Genomic DNA, 20,378 nt, shown 5'->3' with positions numbered 1-20,378 from the left:
CCTCTCATTCCCATCGACTGCCAGGCATGTCAAGTTTCATCAGTTATGTATTTTTAAATTAATTTGAAAGTGATCTTTCCACAGAAAGAGAATGCAGTTACAGTGATGACCAAAATACACTCCATTCATTATGTACATAGATGTTCAAAGCAAAGTTAGTTATAAAAGAGAACAGTGTTATTTATTATAGATAAAAGCTGGAAACTTCCCAAATACCCAAACAAAAGATTAAATTACATTATGTCCCTTTCTTTGTAATGTGGAACAAATTGCTAGATTGGAAACTCAAGGCAGGCAGAGGGCAGGTCTGTCTCGTCCTCTGTTTGTCACCACCACTACCTACTAATATCAGGAGATCAATCAGTGTTTATTGAATGGGTGGGTGAGAAAGAAAAAGCATATGGTCATCAAAAATATCGAATGGCACGAGGAAATATGAGATAAATTAAAAGCTGTATATGAAATACCCCAACTTTTAAAAATGAGCACACACACATATCTCTCTGCATTTAAAAAAGGCCCAGAATGAAGTGTCAAAATTTGTCTGGGTTTCGGGTAATGAGTATTTTATTATTTTTTATTCTTTAATTCTTTTCTGGGTTGGGGGTTATGGAGTACTTTATTTTGTGTTTGTCTTTATGTGCGAGGACTCAAAGACAGACGTGGACCGCTCTGCCCTCGTGTGTTTCACCGACAGTACGTTCTGGGTTGGACTGCCTGAAATAGTGATGCCGTCGGCTGCTTAAGTTACGGACTTTTTTCCTTTTATATTGCAAGAGAAAACATGGCCACCCCAGTGATATGCCTACAGAGCCCCTGGGTTTTATCTCCACATGCTGTCAATTTTACATAAGCACACACATTACTCTCACATTGCAAAGGTATTAGATGCTATTTTAAAATACACAGTACAGTGACTTCTATCCTCAGAACTCAAAGATACTGGCCACAGGTGCCCTCATGTCAGATAAGAAGACACCCTCCCACCCCGAAACATCTGTCACTCACTCCCACCGCCTGACCTCAGTGGGGGACTTGCCTGCGCCGGCGCTCACATGTGACCTTCCCCTGTGGTGGTCGCAGGCAGCTACACCAGGGCACGAAAGGGAGTTGCTGCCCATCACAGACTGACGGGGCAGCTCAGATGCTCAGTATCACTGACCAGCACTCTCTCCTGGGTGAGGATTTAAATGTGGATTTAAGTTCTGACTCCAACTCACACCCAACGGTGAGCGCTGCTCCTGAGGGAGTGCGAGGGCTGTCACTGGTGTTTTAAGACACTTTCTAGGCAGCAGAATCTGAGAAAAGATCAGATTGTCTATGCCTGTTAACGATATCAGGTGCTTTATGGAACCTGTAAATATCCAGAATGACATTCTTGGGCCTTTCTCTCAATTTTCCTAAGTAGCCGGCTACCCAGAGTAGGAGTCAAGCATTTCTGCTTTTTCATAGAAGAGAAAAGAACTCAGATTCCAAGAGGTCAAGCTCATTGTTGCCCAAGGTCGCCAACCTGACTCCAGGGGGTATTCCCTGGCTCTCCATCCATGCAGAAATTGTCCCCCTAACGTGCCACCTTCTGAGACCAAGTGAGCTATCTCGCAGTTCAGAGAGGGGAATCTTCTCTTTTCAACAAGGCAGTAACAACCACACCTCCTATTTCTAAAATGTGGCACTAACACACCTTTAGAAAGGGGCCCAGCCCTGGCTGGTGTAGCTCAGTGGATTGAGCACGAGCCTGTGAACCAACCAACCCCGGTTTGATTCCCAGTCAGGGCACATGCCTGAGTTGCAGGCCAGTTCTCATCAGGGGATGCCTGAGAGGCAACCATACATTGATATTTCTCTCCCTCTCTCCTTCCCTTCCCCTCTAAAGATAAATAAAATCTTTTAAAAAAAGATTTAAAATTTGCCCTGGCTGGTGTAGCTCAGTGGATTGAGCACGGGCCTGCGAACCAGACAATCGCGGTTCGATTCCCAGTCAGGGCACATGCCAGGGTTGCAGGCAGGTTCCCTGCAGGCCAGTTCCCAGCAGGGGACGCACGAAAGGCAACCATACATTGATATTTCTCTCCTTCTCTCCTTCCCTTCCCCTCTAAAGATAAATAAAATCTTTAAAATAAAAAAAATAAATAAATTAAAAAAAAAAGATTTAAAATTTAAAAACTTAAAAATTAAAGAAAAAAAGAAAGGGGCCTAGCGAGGAGCCCAGTGCCATCTCTCCGGAGCCCAGAGCAGCAGTTCCAAACCCCGATGGCATGGGACCCGGCGCTTCTCAAAGCAGCCCGGGGGCCTCTGGTGGACAAGCCTGTCCTCGTGTAGCAGAGGGTGTCTGGTGGGGCCTCAGCCCCCAGGGAAATGCTAAGGACAGCTGCATAAAGAGGTTCCTGAAGGCCTGCACTCAAGGGAACAGGCAATGTCAGGTTTACAGGCAATTTCGGCTGGGTGGTCCCAGATGCACGTACGTGCAGGCCAGGGTTAGCGATGACTCACTGTAACGAAGCCTCTTTGTTAATCTCAAGGCTCTAATAAACTCAGACACATGTAATTCTTATGAGAATCCTATGAAGTAAGTAATATTATAGTCTTCTATTTAATAAGAGGAAGCAGGTTCTTAAAACATCAGTGACTTGCCCATGGTCACATATCTAGTTAAGGACCCCTTCCACAAGCCACGGATAAACACTCTCTCACTGCCTTCCAGAGGAAACAATGGTTCCCCTATGGCAGGAGTGCGAGTAATAGCTACTTGGAGTCTCTCGGGCATGAAATCCACAGGGAATCTCTCCTCATTTCCTGTCTCGCTAAAAACATTACTCTGATTTTCAAAGTAGCCCTAACTGCACCTGTGCCACACATGGACTCTTGGGGTGGGGCTGCTAATCACCCTACTGTGTGCCAGGCATGTGCTAAGCCCCGGGGAACAAAATAGACGAAAATCCCTATGCTCTGTGGGTTTGTATTCTAAGTGAGGGAGAGAGATGATAAAGTACAATAAATACGTGATGCTAAGTAGTTTTTGTTGAGAAGAGTGAGAATGGAGTAGAGGCTGGCCCTGCTTCTGAGAGAGAACAGGAGAGCAAGGGATAAGCCATCTGGACGGAAGACTTGTCGGTGGAGGCAAGAGCTGATGCAGAGGCTCAAAGACAGAAAAATGCTTGGCCAGACCTAACAGCTGGTCCTAGGAGACAGTGCATGCCAAGGCTGATGACATGAGAAGGGTGAGCGGCTTTCCAGGGTGGCACCGTGGCAAGAGACCTGCTCAAGCAGTTCTGACACAGGGAGGACACCAAGCCAGACGAGGGAGCCTGCTCCGGGGCCCTCGCTCGTGCCTTCCCCTGTCAGGTCAGGATGTGGATCACACCTGCAGTGGCGTGAGAGAGAAGTCTGGGTGGCACAGGGTGTAGAAGGACGAGGCTCCAGCTCCTCCCAGAGACCCCTGTTCTGGCTGCACCTCCCGCTGACCCTGCGGGCCCTCCCCAGTCTTCCAGACCCGCGGGGGGTTGCTTGTGCGCATCCTGGCGCACAGGGGCTGCTGGGTGGGCTGAAAAAGCTCCGAGCCCAAAGAGCCCATTTTGGAGGTTCCAAGCTTTCTGAAGGAGAAAGCCCTTTCCTTAGTCACACCGGCCATGTCACCATGGGGTCACCAGGGCCTCCTCAGAGCACACAGCCCTGCCACCTTCACTCCACAACAGTTCACTGCCCTCCAAAACAGTCCCTGCACAGAATACAGGCAAAAAGAAAAAGTAAAAAACCCTTTACAGGTCTCTATGCCTAATAAAATCCAAATTAAGTCTTCCTCCTACTTTGTCACAGGAGAGGTGGAATGAAAAACATGTAAAAGTTGTCTGACTCTCACAAGGTTACCTAGGTCTTCAACTCAGGGCAGGAGCTACCTTTCTGGGGCCACCTTAGGCAGCCACGCTGGCGTCACCGAGCGGGCCTCCCACTGGCTTCTGAGCATATTAACATGGAAAATGGTGTTAATGTCTCAGAAGAGGGCACCCCAGGCCAACAAGGGCTACCTGAAGCCCAAAGCAGCTACTACACCACTGCTCCTGACCAGCACCCAAAAGCCCTACCCTGGTTCTTTACTTCCTTAAGGAAATAAGAACTTACTTCCTTTCTATCCCCCCACCCCCCAAGGAAGTGACAGCAGATAACAGGGCCAGGCTTACACCCTTGCTCACCCTCAAGGACACCATTCCCCTCAAGTCCCTCCCCTTCCCATCAGACTGTGAGCCACAACCACATGGCTGCCCTGCCTGCCGCCCCCTCCCTGCTTCGCAGCCACAGCCCACGGCACCTTCCAGAAGGCTCCCCGCGCACTCCGTTCCAGCTGCAGCAGCCTGTTCTGCCCCACGGTGCACGTGGAGGCCTCACACGGCCTGGCACACACCCTACCCTGCCTTCTGCCTGGCTGGCTCAGCCTCAACCTCCCTCTTCCTTTCCTGCCCAGCACTCCTTGTAACTTGAGCTAGCAAGACACCTCCTGGGAGAGGCTTTCCTTGACCTTCTCATCGAAAGTAGCTCCTCAAGTACTTTAAAAAGAAAAAAAAAAGCCCACCTTAGCTGCTCTGGCAGAATAGTCTCTTCTCTGTCTCACTGCTTCAGTAATAAACACATTCACTTTAAACTCCATAAAAATATCACATCCTCCTGTGTCATTTTCCTTTTAAAAAATACTTTATTTTTAGAGAGAGGGAAAGGGAGGGAGAGAAACATCAATATGAGAAATGTCAATCAGTTGCCTCTTGTACGCACCCCGACCTGGGCCGAACCTGAAACCTAGGCACGTGCCCTGATGGGAAACTGAACCGGTGACCTTTTGCTTTGCCGGACAATGCCCGACCCACTGAGCCTCACCAGTCAGGGCTCCTGTGTCATTTTTCAACTCAGAATTTATTACTATCTGACATTCTCTTGTTTATTATTTCTCCCCCCAATATCAACACAGCCTCTACAAGACAGGGACCTTGTCTGCCACTTTCTAGCTGTAACACAAAGCTTAGATGGCACTGCCACACACTAGCCAATGGCACAGACATTTCCCTAGGGCCAGGCTTGAAGAATAAGAGCCAACCCAGGGACAGTCTAGGCCCAGGAAATTCAGGGAACCAGGAGACAGGAGGAAAGGCAGGGCAGGCGTGGAGACCTGGAGGCCAAAGGGAGCCAGGCAGCAGGAAAACGGGGTATTGGTGGGGAGAGGGGGTGGCAGAGAGACTGAGGGCCCACACCCGCTTCAGCCCGAGCTGGGGAGCTGTCCAGGGCAGGGCGTCCCAGCACCCAGAGACACAGGCAGGTCAGAAAGATGGGGGATGGGGGGATCTCTAATCACTCCGGGATTCCATTCCTTTTGCTTAGACTAGGACACAAGTGGACCTGGCCTGTTAGATAAGAGGTGATCACTGAGAATGAGAATTTGGGTCAGGCCATCAGAGAGAGAAATCAATTCTCCTCAGAAACAAGAACGGCATTGACTGGGGTGAGTGACACCATTCATGACGCGAGTCTGGCGAAGGCACTGACAGGCATGGCCCGGCCATGCTGGCCTGGGAGACCCAGCGGAGGCTGAGCTGCAGGGAGCGCCGGCCCCACACTGGCTTCTCGGGAGTGACGGGCAGCCCACAGAGACGCCCACCACACCCAAGAATGAACGCTTCAGCTGTTCCGCACGGGCTGCCCGGGACACCTCCCAGGCACCACTTCTGAATTACCAAATCCCCGAAGAAGTTCAAGAGTCTCTTTTCAAATCACCAAAAAGGATGGGGAAAGGCAGATACTATTTAAAAGTTCTGTTGTTTGAGGCCCGGTCAGACAAACAAATGACAAACAGCAACTGCTCATCAGGCACCAGACACGCAGCACCTCGTTCACGCTTCCCACTCACCCAGCCAGGCACGAACTGGTAGGACACCCCACACTGGTTGGTGCCACCAGGGCCCAGGCCACACAGCCACGAGGTGGCAAAGCCAAACTGGCTGGCTCCAAAGCCCAGGTACCTAACCACCCAACTCTGAGGACTGAGAAATGCAGCCCTGGGATGTGTGCCTCCCGAAGATGCCTTGAGTGAATATAAATGCGAAGATGAAAGGGTCCTGAGGGCAGCACACAACATCTCCTGTAGGCAGAAAGCCTGACCAGGGACTATCGAGAGCAGAGGCCAGACGGCAGACAGCAAATGTCTTAGGCTCTGCTGTCCCAGTGGCAACTTCTCGGCTCTGCCACTGTAGCTCAAAAGCAGACACTGACAATGTATCAAAAAGGGGTGTGCTGGGTCCAGGACACAGCCACACAAAAACAGGGGGCCAGTTTGCTGACCATGCCTTAGACCATGGGAGTCCTAGGACATTACTGAGTCAAGGACAAACACGATTGGATGAGTGCTTTAGAGTGGACTAAGGTCACTGCCGAAAGATGGAGTCAGCATGTTTTAGGTGTTATGTGAAATAAACTCTGGTGTTATCATAGTTTTTAGTTATTACAGTTATTAACGAATGGGAGTGGCTGGCTTGCAATAAAATTTTATTTGAACAAACAGGCAAAGGTCTGAATTTGACTGAACCCTGCTGCTCTAGGATTTCAAGTCAGGGATTCCAATAAATCAGTAACAATCTGAAATCAGCCACCATGGTTCTTCAAACACCTGCCACAGCATAAAAAAACATTTATGGCAGACTAGGAACCCCTGATGATACCAATATGGGTTAGGGAAAGGAAGCTTTTTTCTCCCTTTGTCTATTAACTGGATTCATTCAAACCAGAGACAGATCCCAACCCTAGAGGATCAGCTAGCTCTTCATGTTTCCAGAGAAGATTCTGGGCAGATTCTGTCTATGGATGCATTTGTGGGACAAAAAGAAACTGCAAACTGATGACTCACGCATCGTCTTCCCCACTCCACCAGCCCAGCTAAACCACTGAACCATCTTTCAGTCTCTCCATCCCCATCAGACATATGGCGTCAACTGCCAGAGCTACCTCCCTGCTGATTTGTCTATGGCTGGCACTGGTGAATTGCAGGGGAAGCAACAGCACCAGAATGGCTCTCCAGGATTCCGGGGCTTGATGTGCACTATACCATCTTGTTCAGTCCCATGGTTGGTGCCCAGAATTGGAAACCAGGCAGGAAGACAGGCCGTCACATTTTAAAGAACAAAAACCAGTTATCTGCTTGAGAACTTCCAGAAGAAGATGCTGTTAGGTAGTGTTTGCTGTCTCCACTCATAGTGTACTGGTTCTCCAAGGTGGGAAGAGAGGCATTTTGGCCCCTGCATCTCAAGACATTTTGATCGTCACATCTGGGGAGGTGCTACTGGTATCCAGTGGGGAGAGACATCAGAGATGCTGCTAAACTTCCTACCGCGCACAAACAGCCCCCCCCAAGACAAAGACTTATCCAGCCCATAGTGTCAATGGTGCCGACTTAGCATTTCAGCACACGATGATGCCAAAGCCTCAAGCACACATGCACAGTCCAACTAAATGCCAGAAACTCAGCTCCCAAGACCATTTTGACTGACATATCAAGTTGATTACATAAAAGAAAAATAGCAGTGTGAGCTAAGACTTGCTGATGGTGTCTGTGTGGTTATTTCTTTGTTGTTTTTGAGGGGAAAAAAGATCACTTTGCTAAGGGTCATCTGTAAGGGGACAAAGAGAAAATAAATAATTTCTTCAGTTTCTTTGAGCTCCAAAGTCTTATGATTATAAGTATACAAGGTGGTTGAAATCTAACATACTATTCCGGGGGGTTGGTAACTTCCTGAAAACCACAGCATCTCTGTGAAGGTGAAAAACTAAGACCAGATCACAACCCTTTAGAATGTAGCAGAAGCTTACCCTATGAGATATTTAGCAGCACACAAGAAATAAAAAGTAGTCAAAACTAGAGAAACTGAAAACCTGTATGCACCATCCATTGGTTCTCTCCTTCCCATGGAACACATTTGATGGACTGAGATAAACGGGAGGAGGAAACCAGTCCTGGGCTACTACTCCCTTTCACTCCCAAATGGGGCACACTAAACCAGATACTTGAAAACAGCATCTATTTTATTTTGTACTTCTTTTCGATTTACTTTTGTCATATTTTTCCCATTACAGTTTATCCCTCTTATACCTCCAACCCCCTGCAATCACCACTCTGCTGTCATCCATGTCCCTGAGTCCTTTTTCCCTTTGGATCGGTCCCCCACTTCCCAGCACCAGCCCCCAGCTGTCATCTATTGTGTTACGCTGACTATTACACACTGGTAATACCAACCATGACAGCTGGCTTCATTTATTTTTTCTGGTGGTTTGCTAATAATAGACAGGAAACAGAGAGTGGGGGGAAAATTAGGTTTACAGTATGAGTACATAAAACATAGTTTATTTTATTATTATTATTATTATATTACATTCCACAGCAAAGAACTATAAACCTAGTTTTGCCCCACCCTGTATTACAGAAGTTTGAAGTCAGTCAGCAATTTAAAAAAGCATTGTCTAAAAATGATTTAGTTATTTTTCAATGTGAGCTTTCCAAATGGAGTTTCCTTTTATTAATCCATCAAATCAAAAAAGGTGGCATTGTATTTAGACATATTAGGAGCCAACGTCTACAGGCATGGCCACACCATGAAGGAATAGATTAAATGCAGACAGTGTGAGCACTCAAACAGTAGGCATTGGAAAAGAATTTCCACATTGTATGCTAAAGACCACCATTTTCTCCTTGCCAAAAATACACATATATATGTGTGTGTGTAAAACTAAAAACTAACCAAGTTTCCTGGATCCTTTCAAAAAGAAAAGAATATATATATATATATACTTAATTATAATATATATATTCTTAATTATAATATATATATATATATATATATATATATATATATATATATATATATATATAATTGAGCATGAGTCCCTGTGTCTGAACTCATGCTTCAGCTGGCTACTATACATTTGTACATTTCGGGAATCATCACTTGAACTCTACATATGTCAGGGGACACTCCTTGATTGGGTCCCTAGATGGACCATCACTGTTTTCCTCCTCACCCAACCCCATTCTTGTATCTCATCTACATCACACCTCAGGATCTAAAACCCAGAGGCCACTGAATTCTCCATCCAAGGACTACACACATCACTGAACAGCAACAGCTCATCCCACAGATCAAGTCCATCCCAATCCTCAGTGACTATAGCAGGGCTGGGAAGTGGCTTCTCTAAAACACAGTATAATCTAAATATCATTTGGAATTTTGTTTTGTATTTATGTATATATGTTTTTTGTAAGTACTTGGCATCTATATGTATTTATATGTGTAATTTCATAGGCATATATAAAATATCAAAGATATACACTAAAAATGTTAATTGTGGTTATTTCTTCGCATAGTATTTTGTGTGATTTTATTTTTTATTTTTATTTTTATTTTGCTGGTCTTATCTTCCAAATTTTTCTATATTAAGCATAAATTTTGTGAGACCACGTGAGGACTTCCAGCTAAGATGGAGGCAAAGGTGGAAACACTGTGCCTCTTGCACAACCAAGTTTAAAGACAACAAAGTTTTAGTAAAAGAAAAAAAAATGCAACCAAAATGCAGAAAATTGAACTATACAGAAGTCTGACAATAAGGAACCATTCAGCCAGACTGGTAAGAGGGGCGAAGCCAGCGACTGACACGCGGGGTTGCCCAGGAAAAATCAGCCAGACCGACCCAGGTGTGTGGGTGGCAGTTGGCAGATCCCTGGCATGGGTTGCAACGGGCAGACCCAGTGAGGGTGTGAGGCGGCAGGCTGACCACGGTCACACATTCGTGTACAGATAAACCAGGCAAAGGAGCGAGCAGTGAGACAGACCATACAGGCCCCAGCAGCTTGCAGGAAGCAGCAGAGGGGACTGCCATTGTCCCTCTCTGACCACGCCCCCACATGCAGTGTCACAACCCAGCCACTGGGCTGCCCTGCCCTGGTGAACACCTAAAGCTTCACCCCTTGTACGTAACAGGCGTGAACACACCAAAACATTATGGCTCAAGAACAACACAAAGCCCCAGAGCCAATAATTCTAAGCGACCAAGAGACAGCCAACCTATCAGATGCAGAGTTCAAAACACTGATCAGGATGCTCACAGAACTGGTTGATCTTAGTCACAAATTAGATGAACAAATGAAGGCTAAACTAATTGAAATAAATGGAAATGCACAGGAAACCAATAGTGATGGAAAGGAAACTGGGACTCAAATCAAGGGAGTAGACCAGAAGGAAGAAAAAAAATGGCCAAACAGAAAAATATGAAGAAACAAGAATTCAAAAAAATGAGGAGAGGCTTAGGAACCTCCAGGACATTTTAAATGCTCCAACATCCAAATTATAGGGGTACCAGAAGGGGAAGAAGAAGAGCAACAACTGGAAAACTTATTTGAACAAATAATAAAGAAGAACTTCCCCAATCTGGCAAGGGAAATAGACTTCCAGGAAATCCAGGAAGCTCAGAGAGTCCCAAAGAAGTTGGACCCAAGAAGGAACACACCAAGGCACATCATAATTACATTAGCCAAGATTAAAATGAAGGAGAGAATCTTAGAAGCAGCAAGAGACAAGGGGACAGTCACCTACAAAGGAGCTCCCATCAGACTGTCAGTAGATTTCTCAAAAGAGACCTTACAGGCAAGAAGGGGCTGGAAAGAAGTATTCCAACTCATGAAATCTAAAGACCTACAACCAAGATTGATCTATCCAGCAAAGCTTTCATTTAGAATGGAAGGGCAGATAAAGTGCTTCTCAGATAAGGTCAAATTCAAGGAGTTCATATCACCAAGCCCTTATTAGATGAAATATTAAAGAAACTTATCTAAGAAAAAGAAGATAAAAAATATGAGCAGTGAAAGGACAGTAAACTCATAGTTATTAACAACCACACCTAAAGTAAAAGCAAACTAAAAGGACAGCTAGATCAGGAGCAGAACCATAGAAATGAAGATCATATGGAGGGTTAGCAGCAGGGGAGTGGGAGGAGTAGAAGGGGGGAGAAGGTACAGAAAATAAGTAGCATAGACAGTAGGTAGAAAATGGATGGGGGGAGGGCAAGAATAGTATGGGAAATACAGAATCTAAAGAACTTGAGACACGTGAACATAGACTAAAGGGGGAGAATAGTGGGGGAGGGGTGTGCAGGGTAGAGGGGAATGAAGGGGGGAAATAGAACAAGTGTAATGACATGATCAATAAAATATATATATTTTTAAAAAGCATAAATTTTGCCAAAAGAAAAATAAATGAAATAGCATATGCATATTTTTTTACTGAACCTCATTTTAAAAAGGGTTTAAACCAACTGACAAAAAAAGCAACAAGTACAAAAAGATTTCTTTCAAAGCGAACACTTAGAGTCCAGGGCAAGAAATACGAGCAATAAACTCTGAAGAAGTCAAAGGTTAAAGCTATTAGCCAGCACGCAGTCCTGAGGTCCTGCACATTAGCCAGAGGGAGGTACGCATCAGCTCTGAGTTTCTCTGTATCCACACAACATTCCTCCCCAGCCTCTTTACCTCAATCTACCAGTTCTAATTAAGTTTTGTTTAGGGAAAGATAATGAGAATATTTTTCTACAGTTCCTGATCATTCTCCCAGACAAAATCATACAATCCAGAAATATGTTGAGGAAGGAAAAGGTAGCTGCAAATACAAGCAATAGAATGCTAACTGTTCTCCCCATTGCTCCTGGGGCTGTCAGCGTGTACAAAAGCTTAGACCCTCCCAAAGGGCATTGCTTCAACTTTAAAAAAGTGTCCCTCTGTGTGCAATTCACTACCATGAAGGTGGTGGCAAGGGACACACTCAATCCATGACAAGACCAAGTCTGAAAGACTCTAGGGTCCTTTCGGGGCAAAACCATGTTCAATCAAGCCCAGAAGCACAGCACTTACCATAAGCTGTCATGACACCAGCATATGGTCCGTCTACCACATTCCTATTTTCTTCTGCCAGTGCCTTGATGTACCTCTTGCTGAGGTCCAGGATCTGCTCACGCAGCATGGAGCTGCTCTCAGGCTGAGTTCGCTGCTGGATGGTAAAATGCAGGAGCATCATACCCCAAATAAAGCCAAAAGTCACAAGGAAAAAGCCCAGCTTCTGAGAGGACAACTTCCATGGAGTAAAGAGAGCCATTGCTCTCCGGCAACTTCACCTGCCGTTGGCTCTTAAAGCGCAGAAGAGAAACGCATGTTCACGGTGGTTCTGTACATCTCATTCCGGCTCCTGCGTCAGTCAATTTCCTCTCCTCTCTTTCATTCTGCTGTGAAGAAGGAGGAAGGTTAGCACTGTGGTTTGTGGCAAAACAGGCAAAACAAAACACGGTAAAATAAACCAGAAACCCTGGTTTCACTTAACTCTAAAACGTGAACTTCCTTCTTTTCTTAATTTGCTACTTTAGTATCCAAGGGACGAAAAGCTGTATAAATACAGAGGAGGAAATGTGTGTCTCAGTGTGTTAACAAGTGTAGCAGGACTGTTCCAGTCTGGCCCAAGTTCAAAACAGGAAGTTTGTTTTGCAAGGTAAGGAGTAGATAGAAGGATATTTCATTGAACGTCAGCAGAAACTCAAGTGGAGGGTGGAGTTGTATCGCCCCAGGGCACTTTTGTACATCTGTAATGTGAGCTTACAAAGTCATTATTCTGTGTTCTGGTAAGGATTAGAGCATGCAGCTGGACAGGTGAGCAAGAAAGTGAATGCCCCCCAGGGGTAATCAGACTAGGAAAGGGGAGAGAGCCCTCATATGACTTATGCATGGCCAGCTTTCATTAGCAGTGTCCAAAGACAAGCTGAATCTCTCTGGGCCACCAGGTGTCCTCTCCCAGGTACCAGCACGGAGTGGCTGTGCCAGGGTCCTTGGCGGTCTTTCAGTTCTCCCCGCCACGAGCGAAAGCTATACCTCACGTCTCAGCAGCACTTCTCACAGGAAATGCGGAGTATTTGCCTGCCTGCTTTCTTGTGGCTGTTTCACTTACACCACCAGGCAAAGTGAAGTTAAAAGGTATAGTTTCCTCTGCCCATTACATCGTAAGGAATACAAATGTCAATACATCAGTATGTTGTATACCTGAAACAAATATACTATTGTATGTCAACTGTACTTTAATTTACAAAAAAAAAAACAGGTAGTGCAACCAGATCCAATCTGATATCAGCACAGGCTGGGTCCTAACTCAAGGCTTCCCAACAAATAGGGCTGAAGCAGAAGCTGAAAATGAATCGCGGGTGGGCTAAGATATCCAGCTATTGAACCCCCCCTGGCCCCAGGCAGAGTCCTGGGCCCAGGAACCACCCAGCTTAAAAAAATGACACCATTTTCTAAGTGTGCCAAGGGAAAGGCTGAGCGAGGGTCTCCTAAGGGGGACTAAGCCGGGAGGTATTCACAGTGTGCATAAGTTTCAGTTCAGAAGACTCTTCTTCATGAACAACCTAAGAAAAAATAACAAAATCTTGGCGCTTGCAGGATGCGATGCAGTGAATCTATGTTGGTCTTCCTCTTTCACTGCCCTTCCCTTGCCTATCAAGAGTCACTGGTAATGGGTAGGAACACTACAATGCTAATAGTAAATAATAAATAAATTCTAGGTATGTCCCAGGCATTGTGGTTAATGCTGTTTTGTGCCTTAGCTCACTGAACTCTTATAAGAATCTCATATGGTAAGACCGATCAATATTATGTCTGTTTCAGAGAATAAAAAACAAAAGCATAGGGACATGCAACACGGAGCAGAGGACAGAACATGAAGGGACCACTCGGGAGTCAGTAAATGAGACTCTGCCTTCTTTACACAACCCCTCCTCTCCAACCAGCCTGTTTATTTATAGCCAAGAGTGGCCTGCACATGCTAAACGGGTTGTAAAAATCGACAAATAAGAATATGTGACTGAAATCTCGAGTAGCTAAGAGGATAAAATGTTTATTACTGACCCTTAACAAGAAAATTCTAGGCTGCTTGTTTTCAAAGTGGGGCCCCTGACTCAGCAGCAAAAAGAGCAAAAGTGAGAAATGCAAATCTCAGGCCCCACTCCAGACCTATCGAATCGGAAACTCTGGGGGCGGGGCGAGGGACAGAGCAGGCTGTGCTTCAATAGCCCTCCATGTGATTTTGATGCCTGCCCAAGTCTAAGAGCCTCTGACTCCGGCAGAGGGTTGCCACCATCATGCCACCCCACCCCACTGCTAACGCAAGGTGGCCTGAAGTCTGTCTCACACCACTTCATCACCTAAGTAAGTTCCTCTGTGCCATCCCCACCCTACACCCCTGCTGCTCTGCTAGCACCACAGCCTGGCGGATTTTCTCAGGGTCTCCCCATCTCCAAGGAGGCTGCTCCCTGCACCGGGCTGGCCTTGCCCTGCCCCTGCCCCTGCCCATGAAGCCTCAGAGCACTTTCCCCACCACTCCAGCCTATGATGCTCTTTCCTACTCTGCAGTTTAAAACTGCCTGCTGCTGCTTTGGCTGTTCTATTGGTGTCTGTGTGGAATCCCAGGACATCTTCTAAGGCAGGGGTGTCAAACTCATTTTCCCCAAGGGCTACATTAGCCTCATTGTTGCCTTCAAAGGGCCAAAATAATTTTAGGACTGTATAAATGTAACTACTCCTTAACTATTAAGGGGTTGAAATTACATTCAGCCCTTTGAAGGCAACCTCGAGGCTGATGTGGCCCCCAGTGAAAATGAGTTTGACACCCCTGCTCTAAGGGATTCCTGGCATACCCTTTCAGAGAAAGACCTGAGGACAGGGGCACAATGAAATACTCACTGACTAAGTGAACTAGTAATCCGGGCACTACGGCACTTTTCCGGCCTCTCTAAATGCTGGGCGGCACCTGCCATCTTTGCTGCTTCCATTCGTTCTACAAGCATATGCTGAGCACTGCTGTCACTGGGTCCTGAGGACTGAGCAACAAACATGACAGAGGTCCCTCCCTCGAGGGGCTGATTATCCAGGAGCCAGTGCCCCTAGTTCCTCAGGAAGTGGCTGGACCTTCTTTTTGGTAAAGAACAATAGCGATTAAAAAGTTGTCTGTGAGGCCAAGAATCTGCCTGCCTCTAGACCTTCCAACAAACAAATCCTTTAGCCCACTGGAACTGATTGGCACAACAAAGGACTAGACAGCATATCTCAGGAGGCCTTGTCACCAACCAGAGTGGTGACTGCCAGGGAAGCCATGACCTCCTCTGCTCTCCTCCAGAAAGAAGTCTGAACCAAATCTGTTTGCAATGAGTTAAACTTCTAGATCAGTCACTGCCACCAACCACCCTAACATTCCTTCCTCTACTCCTGCCATTCTTAAAGGAGCCACACTCACTTCTTTTTTCCCCTATTCACTCCTCAACACAATATCTGGCTTCCACCTTTCCAAATGTGGTCAAAGATCTTTGGCAAGAAAATACATCAACCCTTTTAATTAAAAAAATTAAGCGGACACTGGAGATCCAAGACGGTGGAGGAGTCAGTGGAAGCTACCCTAACCTCCTCCTAGGATCAATCTGGAATTACAACTAAATTCTAGAGAAATTATCTTGAATAACCAACTGAACACTAGCTGGTGAGAAGCCTTGCAACCAAAGACAGACAGAAGAAAACACTTCAGCACAATGTGACTGGTAGGGTGTGTGGAGGATATGAGAGAGCTGGCTAGACTCCCAAGGGTGGCAGCTGAGGTTCCAGAGGGATATTTTAGTGTCCAGGGGGGATTCCCCCTGAGAAGTGTGTGGTCTAAACCAGAAGTGTGGGTCTAAGTTCCCAGACTACAGCACCAGAGCTGGAAAGGAACACAGATTAACATCCAGCTATGAAAAACAGCACAGGTTCTATTGGCCAGAGAGAGATGGCTGGAAATGCAGAGAGCCTTTTAAAGGGCCAACACAAAAAATTTTGTTTGCAGCCACTTACTCTGGGTCCTGGCAAAGGGAGGGCAGAGTGGACTAAAGATGCCTGAGGAGAGTCTGGGGTTGGCAGTCCTGGGAGAGAACAGAGGGAATAGCAGTCAGGATCCATGTGCTGAATCACTCCTTATACAGCAGGAGTTCTCTCTCAGGCGAGAGTGCTCCTCTCTGAATGGCATCAGCCAGAGAGGAAGCAACAGCCCTGCCCTGTGGTGCTTAAGCCTGACTGCTGATCACAGATTGATCACATTAACAACTGTTCAGGTTAGTGGCTAATTACTTTAACATCTAAGGCAGAAAATACAAAGAAGCAGTCAAAATAGGAAGATGAAAAAACAGATATCTCATATGAAAGAACAAGAGAATTTTCCAGCAAGAACTAGATGAAATGGAAGTAAGCAATTTGTCAGATACAGAGTTTAGAGTAATGATTATAAGGATACTCGACAGCACGAAAAAGACATAGAAACCATGAAAAAGAATCAGTCAGAAATAAAGAACATAATATCTGAGATAAATAATATACTTGGAGGAGTAAACAGTAGGTTAGATGAAGCACAGGACTGAATCAGTGATTTGGAAGAAAAAAATAGGTAGAGCAGTGAAAAGAAAAAAGAATTTAAAAAATGAGGACAGCTTAAGACACATTTTAGACAACGTGAAGTGTAACAACATTTGCATCATGGGAATACCAGAAGGAGAAGAAAGCGAGCCAGAGAGTGAGAACATATTTGAAGAAATAATAACTGACAACTTCCCTAATGTGGTGAAGGAAAAAGTTGCACAAGTCCAGGAAGCTTAGGGAGTCCCAAACAAGTTGGACACAAAGAGGACTATGCTGAGACACATCATAACTAAAATGACAAGGCTTCAAGACAAGGAAAGGGGGGAAATAGAACAACTGTAATGGCATAATCAATAAAATATACAAAAAAAAAAAGACAAGGAGAGAATCCTATTAGTTGCAAGAGAAAAGCAGGCAGTTACCTACAAGGAAGCACCAATTAGACTGTCATCTGATTACTCAACAGAAACATTTCAGGCCAGAAGAGAATTGTGTGAAATATTCAAGTTAATGAAATACAAGGACTTACCCAGCAAGGCTATCATTTAAAATAGGAGAAACTTCCAGCCAAGACAGAGGCACAGGTAGACATATTGTGCTTCCTTGCAAAAGCAAAAGAAGGACAACAACAATTTAAAAGCAAAAACAAAAACAACCAGAACTGACAGAGAATGGAACTGTATGGAAGTCCGACAACCAAGGAGTTAAAGAAGACATATTCATCCAGAACAGTAGGAGGGACAGAGACAGGCAGCTGGGCAGAGATAACTCACATCAAGGCAGAGGCTAGCAGCACAGTGAGGCAGCAGATTGTGGAGCAGTGGGGGGAGGCTGCAGCTGGCCAGCAAGGCAGCAGCAGGTGGACCCAGTGAGGCAGCAGATTGCAGACTGGGTGGTCCCACATTCTCATGCAGATAAACCGGGAGAAACAACTGGGGAGTGGAATGGACTGCGAGACCCAGGGCCCTAGCATGGGGAAATAAAGCCTCAAACCACAGACTGAAAATGCCTGTGGAGGTTGAGGCAGCAGTGGGACAAACACCAAGGCTCACAGGAGAGTTCGATGGAAAGACCCACAGGTGTTAGAATGTATACGAGCCAACCCACCCGGGAATCAGCACCAGAAGGGCCCGATTTGCTTGTGGGAATCTGGGGAAGTGACTAAAATCTGGCAGAGAGCAAAGCAAGAGCCAGTGTTCCCTCTTGTTGCTGTATGTCCCCTACTTACAATGACACAACACAGCAATGTGGGTTACCCGGCACTGATGAACACCTAAGGCTCCACCCCTCACTATGCAACAGGCATGTCATGATTTAAAAAAAAATGGCCCAAAGGAAAGAACAGATCAAAGCTCCAGAAAAAATACAACTAAGCAATGAAGAGATAGCCAACCTATCAGATACACAGTTCAAAACACTGCTGATCAGGATGCTCATAGAATTGGTCAAATTGGGTTGCAAATTAGATGAAACAAATGAAGGCTATGCTGAGTGAAATAAAGGAAAATGTACAATAGTGATGGGAAGAAAACTGGGACTCAAATCAATGGAGTGGACCAGAAGGAAGAAAGAAACACCCACTTGGAAAAGAATAAAGAAACAAGAATTCAAAAAAATGAGGAGAGGCTTAGGAACCTCCAGGACATCTTTAAACATTTCAACAACCGAATTATAAGGAGTACCAGCAGGAGAAGAGGAAGAGCAACAACTGGAAAACTTATTTGAACAAATAATAAAGGAGAACTTCCCCAATCTGGCAAAGAAAATACACTTCCAGGAAGTCCAGGAAGCTCAGAGAGTACCAAAGAAGTTGGACCCAAGAAAGAACACACCAAGGCACATCATCATTATATTAGCCAAGATTAAAATGAAGGAGAGAATCCTAGAAGCAGCAAGAGATAAGGAGACAGTGGCCTACACATCAGTTCCCATCAGACTGTCAGCTGATTTCTCAAAAGAGACTTTACAGGCAATAAGGGGCTGGAAAGAAGTATTCCAGGTCATGAAAGGCAAGGACCTACACCCAAGATTGCTCTATCCAGCAAAGCTTTCATTTAGAATGGAAGGGCAGAGCAAGTGCTTTTCAGATAAGTTCAAGTTAAAGGAGTTAATCATCACTAAGCCCTTACTATATGAAATGTTAAGTCCCTTTAACATTCTGTAATGTTAAAGGGACTTAATATTTCATATCTAAGAAAAAGATAAAAAATATGAACAGTAAAATGACAGCAAACTCATAATCATTAACCACCACCCCTAAAACAAAAATAAAAGCAAATTACGCCAACGACTAGAACAGGAACAGAACCACAGAAATGGAGACCATATGGAGGGTTATCAGTGGCGGAGCGGGAAAGAGAGAAAGGGGGAAAAGGTACAGAGAATAAGTAGCATAAATGGTAGGTAAAAAATAGACAGGGGGAGGGTAAGAATAGTATAGGAAATGTAGAAGCCAAAGAATTTATACGTATGACCCATGGACATGAACTAAAGAGGGGAAATGTAGGTGGGAGGGGGTATGCAGGGCGGAGGGGAGTGAAGGGAAAAAATGGGACAACTGTAATAGGATAATCAATAAAATATATTTAAAAAAAATTTTTTTTAAATAGCCCTGGCTGGTGTAGTTCAGTGGATTGAGCATGGGCCTGAGAACCACATGATCACGGTTCGATTCCTAGTCAGGGCACATGCCTGGGTTGCAGGCCAGTTCCCAGCAGGGGACTCACGAGAGGCAACCATACACTGATATTTCTCTCCTTCTCTCCTTCCCTTTCCCTCTAAATATAAATAAATAAAATCTTTTAAAAATTTTTTTAAATAAAATAGAAGGAAAAAATAAGGAGCTTCCCAGACAAGGAAAAGCTAAAGGACTTTGTTAACACCAAACCAGTACTGCAACAAATAATAAATGAATGTCTTTTTTTTTTTGCTTTAAGAAGAAAAATAATAAAAAAAGAGAAAAAGAAAAGAAAAAAACTATAGGAAAGTGGTCTAACAATAAAATGGCACTGCATACATATCTATCAATAATCACCTTAAATGCAAATGGCCTAAATACCCAACCCAGAAGGTAGCTGAATCAATAAGAAAAGACTTGTACATATGCTGCCTCCAAGAGACCATCTCAGATTGAAAGATACACACAGACTAAAAGTAAAGGGTTAGAAAAAGATATTTCATGCAAATAGAAAAGAAAAAAAAGTTGGGGTTGCAGTACTTATATCTGACAAAATAGACTTTAAAACCAACACTATAGTAAGAGACAAAGAAGGATACTATGTTATGGTAAAAAGAACAATCCAACAAGAAGATAAAACCCTAGTAAACATTTATATACCCAACACAGGAGCACCTAAATATGTGAAGCAAATTTTGATGAACATAAAAGGACAGGTTGACAGAAATACAGCCATAGTTGGGGATTTTAACACCCCATTGACTTCAATGGATAGATATTCCAGGCAGAAACTCAACAAGGAGACAGTGGCCATAAAAGATACACTAGATCAAATGAGTTTCATTGTAATGTTCAGAGCATTTCACCCCAAAGCAGCAGAATATACATACTTTTCAAGGCACATGGAACATTTTCTGGGATAGACCACATGTTAGGACACAAACCAAGTCTCAATAAATTTAAGAAGATTGAAATCATATCAAGCATCTTCTCTGACCACAGTGTTGTGACAACAGAAATCAACCACAAAAAGAACACTGAAAAACATGGAAAAACATGGAAGCTAAATAACATGCAATTAAACAATGAATGGGTCAACAATGAGATCGAGGAAGAAATCAAAAGACAACTTGAAAACAGTGGAAACGAAGACACGACAATCCAAAATCTTTCTCAGTGGTGGGAAAGCAATTTCCTATGAAGGAAATTCATAGC

At 44.8% G+C, this 20,378-nt stretch overlaps 1 protein-coding gene across 10 annotated transcripts in view; it reads right to left on the bottom strand.

Annotated features, from left to right (window-relative positions):
• MGAT5 (alpha-1,6-mannosylglycoprotein 6-beta-N-acetylglucosaminyltransferase) overlaps positions 1 to 20,378 on the bottom strand; it is a 346,996-nt gene that overhangs the window by 202,315 nt on the left and 124,303 nt on the right. For 6 of the 10 annotated variants that reach the window (XM_053666802.1, XM_053666815.1, XM_053666807.1 and 3 more), the window contains one exon: positions 11,924 to 12,291. In XM_053666802.1, coding sequence (XP_053522777.1) covers positions 11,924 to 12,164 — 241 coding nt within the window. In that variant the 5' untranslated portion in view covers positions 12,165 to 12,291. Of the gene's footprint in view, positions 1 to 11,923; positions 12,292 to 12,386; positions 12,515 to 17,015; positions 17,089 to 20,378 lie in introns of those variants that run through there. The other 4 variants (XM_053666836.1, XM_053666817.1, XM_053666819.1 and 1 more) reach the window with 4 other exon arrangements.

The sequence above is a fragment of the Artibeus jamaicensis genome, unplaced genomic scaffold (assembly GCF_021234435.1).
Source record: "Artibeus jamaicensis isolate MK-2021 breed Jamaican fruit bat unplaced genomic scaffold, CSHL_Jam_final contig_1284, whole genome shotgun sequence".
NCBI classification, from domain to species: Eukaryota; Metazoa; Chordata; class Mammalia; order Chiroptera; family Phyllostomidae; genus Artibeus; species Artibeus jamaicensis.
Note: the sequence above shows the minus strand (reverse complement) of the source record. Positions and strands in the feature narration are given on the sequence as shown.